This window comes from Engraulis encrasicolus, chromosome 2 (genome assembly GCF_034702125.1).
Source record: "Engraulis encrasicolus isolate BLACKSEA-1 chromosome 2, IST_EnEncr_1.0, whole genome shotgun sequence".
In the NCBI taxonomy this organism is placed as follows: Eukaryota; Metazoa; Chordata; class Actinopteri; order Clupeiformes; family Engraulidae; genus Engraulis; species Engraulis encrasicolus.
The window spans coordinates 12,093,916-12,101,400 of NC_085858.1; the positions used below are offsets into that span (position 1 = coordinate 12,093,916).

Here is a 7,485-nt window from a genome sequence, read left to right on the forward strand (position 1 = left end):
TTTATATTTTACTATTGTGGAAATAATCATTTGAAAATAATTCTATAATGTACACATATGCCTCTTTTCCACTGCCTTTTTTCTGGTAGGCCTACAGCTCGACACAGCGTGACTTGGCCGCCACTTTTTGCTCTTCGATTGAGCTGTGTCGTGCCCAATCAGAAAGCAAAAAGTGGTGGCCGAGTCATGCAGTGTCAAGCTATAGGCCTACCAGAAAAACGGCAGTGGAAAAGAGGCAATACTGTACACTTTACACAATAAGCGGTTGTATTTTTCTCATTCCTTCTTCTTTGTATTTCTTTCTCCTGTCAATGTTTTTTATCAGGATTTTGCTAATCAACCAGCCAGCTAACCAAATGAATAGCAATATAAAAACAAACACACATACAACTGTTTAGGAATGAACACCACTGGGCACTTTTTTATTGTTTCTTTTTTCTCTCTCTCTCAGGCTGTATTTCTTCTCTGTGTTTGATCTTGAGTGTGTGTAGTGCCATGCTGTTGCAGTGCGCTGGTGGCACTCAGTGGGTTGCACTCATGGACTGGGAGGAGCTGGAGGAGCTCACCACCTTGCCGTCCACCACCTCCTCTACGATGGTCACCACCTTGCGTGTTGTGGTCGAGGAGGAGTGGCTGATGGGGAACACAGAGACACAGGTGTTAACCGACGATCATTTCAGACATCAATTAACATTTTTACTGTCGGTTCAACTATTGGACTGATTGGACACATGGCTCTGTCAAGGTTCTAGAAAGTAACAGAAAGACCAGTTTCTGTCTCAAAAATGTTCCTCAGACTCACCTGTCGATCTCCCCGTCCAGCAGTCTCCTGTACTCTGCGATCTCCATCTCCAGCCTGGTCTTGATGTCCAAGAGCATCTTGTACTCATGGCCCTGGCGTTCTAGGTCGGCACGGAGCTGCATCAGCTGCTCCTCAAGGCTGCTGACCTGGCCCTGGTAGCCTGCGAGCATGGACGAGTAGCGGGACTGTGTGTCTGCGAGTGTGCCCTCCAACGACGCTTTCTGGAGAGAGGAAACACGCACGGGTCACGGATCAAAATTTCAGCATTGGTTCAGCGTTAGCCCATTACATGACTGATTGTGAATGTGGCTATATACAAACTTGGTATGGCAACAAGCAAGGCTCCATCTTTAGGATTGTGTCCTTTTCGATGATTGAGTGTAATATAAAATCTGATGTTATTCCGCATGTAGATATAGTGGATGTATGCAAGGTTATTTTACTGGAAGCTTACCATGCTGAGTTGGGATTGCAGTTCGATCTCCAGCCCTTGGAGTGTGCGTTTGACCTCGGTGATTTCCGACCGTGATGTCTGCAGAACCTCTGTGCTGACGGCGACTTCTTTGTTCAGAGCCTCTGTCTGTTTTTTCGAAAGTACAAAAAATATTATCCAATTGCAACTTATTTCACAACATGGGGAAGTCTTGAATGTGCATGTGTATGTACATTTAATACTCCACATAATATATAGCTATGTGTATCAAGGAACATGGACTATACCTTGCTCGTGAACCAGGACTCAAGATCCCTGCGGTTCTTGGCGGCGACGGTTTCGTAGTGTTCACGGATCTCGGCCATGACCTTGGTCAGATCCTCCTGAGGTGCGGCGTCCACCTCCACGTGCACCTGGCCACTCATCTGTGCGCGCATAGCCAGGAGCTCCTGAGAGGAAAGACATTGCATTGAAATCATTAGTTATATCATTTACCAATCTCCTTACAATGTGTCGTACTGTATGTTTGTAACATTACTATTAACATACTTCAAAAAGTGTTGACTGTGACTGCTAATAGAAGCTTGAATAGCTCCAGCTTGTACCAGGTTTACTTATCTACTCATGGCTAATCTTGATCTTAAAGATGACTGAGAAGTGAAGTTCATAATTTTCATTATTAGAAATCTCTATCACTTTTACTTTTATTGTGGTGGCTATTGACATATACTCCTCTTCATGTGAGAAGCACTGTAATGATCCTGTGAATTCAAATCGGGCCCTTGTGAGATGCTTTTACAAGAAGTTCGTACTGTACCTCCTCGTGGTTCTTCTTGAGGAAGATGAGTTCCTCCCTCAGGCCTTCGATCTGCATCTCCAGGTCTGAGCGGGCCATGGTCAGCTCATCCAGGACTCTTCTCAGGTTGGCGATGTCGGCCTCCACGGACGTCCTCATGGCGAGCTCGTTCTCATACCTGATCACAACCAAAACATCATCCAGTCAAGTCATGAATGTCTTTCTTCACGCCTTGCCAATTTTGAGGATCATCTGTGTCATTGATTGGTTTGGAATAGAGTGTTGCAGTATGTTACCAGGATCCAGACCACACACAGTATAAATCTACCAAGAAAATATGTACATGTCTGCTGGCATGTGAAATCAGCTGAGGTTGGGCAATCCTTTTTTTTGGCACGTTTGGGAAGAGAGTGCCGTTTCCAATTACTAGTCTGTTGTAAATCAAAGTGTCAAACTATGCAATGGAATGTGCCTTGGATTCATAGACTTACTTGACCCTGAAGTCGTCAGCTGCAAGCTTGGCGTTGTCGATGCTGAGGTAGATACCTCCGTTGACACGGGTGGCATCCTGGATCTACAGAGCAACAAAAGGAGCAATGAGAACAGAAGTGTTAAAGATGCCAATAGAAACAGGAAGGTTGGCTTTTATGTATTTGATGCTTGTGGCTGTACTACATGTATCAACATGTGTGAATGAGAACCACATGCATTTAAAACACTGAAATGTGAGGGGTGTGGATATAACCCTAGCAGAGGCTATTACCACGCTACAGTGGTTCTTCTACGTGTGTAGCAACATCTAGTAAAATGTAATTTCTATTATTCTGATTTGTAAAAAGCATGCAAAGAATAAGAATCTGTTGTATTGTTATTTGTATGTGTGAAGCACTCAATGCCATGTTTAAGCCAATGCCTACCTTGCCCTGCAGATCGCTGATGGTCACATGGAAGGCGGAGAAGTCACGGGAAGAGGGTGATGTCTTGCTGTCCAGGAACTGTCTGATCTTCAGCTCCAGCTCGGCGTTGGCCTTCTCCAGGGAGCGCACCTTGTCCAGGTAGGTGGCCAGACGGTCGTTCAGGTTCTGCATGGTGGCCTTCTCGTTGGCCGAGTAGTCAATGGCATCGTTCAACTGGAAGCCACCGCCATAGCCTCCACCGTAGCCGCCACCGCCGGCGGAGAAGGTGTTGGATGCGCTGGAGATGCGTACCCCAGAGCCTCCCGCCCCACCGTACACGCTACCGGCACGCATGGCGGTGATGCGGCCGCCGCCGGCGCCACCGCCGTACATGCCGGAGGACATGGAGATGCGTGAGCCGCCGCCCAGGCCTCCGCCGGCCCTCATGGAGCCCCCGGAGGATGACACGTAGCTGCGGCTGCTGTAAGAAGTCATCTTTTCTGTCTTGCGGTGTACGTGTGTGTGTGAGAGAGAGTTGCTCTGCCCTGACCGCTGAGAGAGGAGGGAGTGAGTGAGTGAAGAGGAGAGCGCTCCTGTGTGCCTTTTATGTGCGTGTGCTCTGATAGGGGAAAGAGGCAGGGAGGGACTCCCTGTGTAGGGCCAGGTGGGTGTGGTGCGAGGGGTGTGGGGCTGGCATGGACTGCACTGGTAAGGTGGAGGAGGTGCACACTTTGTTCTCACTTATGTGCATATTAGACACACACAGTACGACAATATGTGCTTATACCTATTATTCAGTGGTAACAACACACACACACGCACACACACACACACACACACACACACACACACACACACACACACACACACACACACACACACACACACGTGCGCGCGCACACGCACACTCTCTATCAACACATACTCTTCACAGAAGGCACATGAGAAATAGGTGTGGCAAAATTCTATGTAAATCATGATTGACTTGTCTGACAAGATCTTTTGCAAACTCATATACCGTACACACACAGAGGGCAGAGGTAGCTGGACAGAAAAGTCCATATTTACTGTACATGTACAGTAAAGTCCTTGGGCATTACTGTATCAAAGTACGTTGTGTGCTGAGAATACAAGCTTATGTGAAGGGCCACCCAGCCCTGCCTATTAACCTCACCATTGGGCACTTTATGGCACAATGACTCACTGAATGTGTCATACGTGCTATTATGTGACAATCATGAAATTCTCATTGTACCGGGCTATTAGTTTAATTAGTTGATAAGCATGTTTGTGTCTGCAATTAATTTAGATGAAAATCAAACAGCATGTAAACATGCATCATCAGACGCATGATCCCTTTCACTTCACTGCCAGAGCAGAAAATGTAGAATAAAAATATATTTAGCAGAGTATTTAATCAGTCCATGTCTTGCAGAGGTATACTCACATTCTGTTCATAGGTACTATGTTGTTTCCTTCTTTGAACTAAGCTAACCTTCACTGTTTACATAGCATTACTTAAGATGCCTGCCAATTGTGTGTGTGTTAATGTTCCTGAGAAATCGATTTTCCCAGGCGTCGTTTTCTGCTTTCTAAGGGAGGGGAAGGAATGCACATTGACAATTGCGCTAGATTAAAGCGTAAAAGGCGTGCTGATGCCCTCGTGATCTTTAGCCGTTCACAGCGTTTGCTCAGTTCACTGAATAAACAACGTCGCACCATTAGAAAAGAGCCTGTGTTCTGCAATGGGTAGAAAGGCCAGGGAGCTAAAGAGACACATTGTCCCTTTTCATAAACATTCATCTAGGCCTACATATATGAATTGTATTTTAGTAAATCATGACGGTTTTGAATTGACATTAAAACCTAATGCAAGATGTCCAAATGTGCAGATATTTACATGTGCACCCACATTCGAAAGATTTAATATGCACAGTATAGCAAATCTACTGAAAACATTAATGCACATTACTTTTTTTTACCAAAGCAACCTAGTTATTTAGGTATATGCATTAGCTCCAGTTCCTGGAGAAAAGTGGGGTTAGGTGCCTCCCTGAAGAGCACTTATAGATGAGGGTATAGGGCAGAGAACCCATATGCATTCTACTGTTTTGGTACAAGATTTGAACCTGGCTGCAACCTTCTGATCAAAAGTACAAACCCTACTCATTAGGCCACAGCCAATAGCTTGTAGGTTAATGGTATCTGTGTTGTTGATAGGGCATATAATATGTATATGCAGTGCTGCTTTTAAAGATGCACTGTGTAACATTGTATTAGTTTATTTTCAGAATTCATGCTGCCAATTCAAAATGTTATCTTTTCCATGAAGACTTACCACCACCAAAATCTAATGATCAAAAAAGATAAATATGTTAGAATACATTCAAAATGGAGGGCAGATATTTGTGATCAATAATAAAATCAATACACTATTCTCTGGCATTATTGTTGTGCTCTAAAAAGAATGTAGTTGACAGAAGGAGTGCTGTTGAAAGTATTTGAAATAAGTCATTACTAAAATTATTAAGGACAAAAAAAACTTTTGAAGGGAGAGGTCTCTGGGCAGACATCTATGAGCTGAATATCTGACACAGTTTGAGTGGTATTTCACTTCTGTCTATCCTATCTATCAAGTATTTGCCTAAGCCTGGTGGCCCCAAGAAGGGAGCAGAGTTGACACTGACGTGCTAAAAGCCCATTCTAAAACCACTAGCTCAGCCACAGCGGTGAGGCAATGAGGTAGCCTAGGCGCTATCTATATTCCTCTTGTTCCTTTTTAATAGAGAGTACAGACTTGCATGGGCATCAGACTAGTTATTACGCCAATTACACCACTCTAAGTTTTATGAATTCTTTGCAGCAATCTTAGCAACCAGCCTATTATTTCGCTGGTTATGTATGTATGTGTCACCTCACATACCAAGTACCATTACTAAAAGTTGTATCTTTTATTCAGTTTCTTCACTGAGCTAAGTATTGCTTTGGTGAAACCACTACTTATTGCACAATTTTATTGACTATGTACGAATGCATTATATTATCGCATTATGTTGATCTGTAGAGTATTATATTATTCTGTGAAGACATCATGGCCCCTATTATAAATGTACTGTCACCAGAATGGCAATTCTATTACTAAATGCTCTGTGTAATGTCATAGTGTGCTATAGTAGTATTAGTAAGTAATTAAAAAGTAGATCTTTTCAATGAATACTAGAGCGTTCTTTGGCCACAGTCCAGACACTCACTTTTTGGGGGACATTTTTAGACAGGCCAGCTGATGATGGACACAGGAAATTAGTGGGAGACAGAGAGCGATGGGGTGGGATTGGGATATGAGCCTGGGGGGGGGGGGGGGTTGGGGGTGGTTGAACATTGGGTTCTGGGCGTCCTTGGGAAAGTAATGACTGCATTTTGAAATATTTTGCATGAACAATACATTGAAACAGTTAGAAAAGCCACGAAAACATAAACTTACAAATCTGCATAAATGTGAGGTGTGCTCTCATTTCTGTGGTATTCTGTAGGTCCAAGACTAAACACAGAACTGTAAGTGTAAAGAGACGTTAACTGAACGTGTAATTGGGCAAAGTATATAGGCTACCACATGTGCACACATGTTGGACCTTCTGTCAAACTTGATCTTGGGGCGATTTGTTTCTATGTCTGCAACACCTTAGCATGCTGTCTCACCCAGCCTTCTCACTTACACTGCCACGGAGCTCACTGACTCATGTGAGAAAGCCCCGTGGCCAACAAGCCTGTGGTAACGCCATATCCAGGCCCGTAGCCAGCCTTGTGTTAGGGGGGGATCGTTTTTCCCCGAAAGTGGACTTCATTTGGCTCCCTACTCCAATGTCCCCCAAATACACGAGCACACTTCAAATATTTTAATTTAGACATATTTTATTCATTATGAGTTTGCTGTGAGTCTGTTGCTGTCCTTAATTGTTTGTCTGTTGCTCCCCATTTTTAACATAAATGGACATGAATTGCTTCAAATTACTGCTATCTGACAGTTATTTTCATTGTTGGCCCAGTGTTGGGGGGTTCGAGTGGGGGTGGGGGATGGGAGAGGGGGTTCGGGATACGGGCTACGGGCTACTGGCTACGGGCCTGATATCCCTGCAGGCCTCGTGGAAATCCTGTCATCGCAGCAATTATTGCAAGCAGGTAGCAGGATGACATGATGCAAATAAAAGCCTTGCAGCTCTGCTGCTCTTGCTATCCCCTATATGACTAAGTGTTTAATCAGTGGCACTTCCAACTATCTGTTGTTTAAAATATACCTTACTCAAGTCTTACTGATGACGTTATCCTGTATTTCAAGTTTTTGATTTTTAAAAATCTGGTAGAGGCCTTCATCAATCAAGTTTATAAAATTATTGAGAAGTCATAGTTTTAGAGACTGAATTCTGGAATAGGCCTAAATAATTTACTTGTACAGGTTGTGCAGATGTCCAATTGCTCACTGTGCCCAAACTCACAAATCGTAGGCTACACGTGTTTGGACGTAATTTAGCTTGTGAAATGGTGCGTAACCTTAACAAAACAC

General features: G+C 44.0%; 1 protein-coding gene across 1 annotated transcript; it reads right to left on the bottom strand.

Moving 5' to 3' along the window:
• Window positions 1–393: 393 nt before the first annotated feature.
• Window positions 394–3,512, bottom strand: LOC134468261 (keratin, type I cytoskeletal 13-like). Its single transcript, XM_063222207.1, has 7 exons — window positions 2,949–3,512; window positions 2,523–2,605; window positions 2,053–2,209; window positions 1,523–1,684; window positions 1,257–1,382; window positions 803–1,023; window positions 394–633 (listed from the first exon to the last, which is right to left on the bottom strand). Exons 1-7 carry the CDS (start codon window positions 3,420–3,422, stop codon window positions 522–524), a joined length of 1,335 nt encoding a protein of 444 aa, XP_063078277.1. The 5' UTR covers window positions 3,423–3,512; the 3' UTR covers window positions 394–521.
• Between the last annotated feature and the right edge of the window lie 3,973 nt (window positions 3,513–7,485).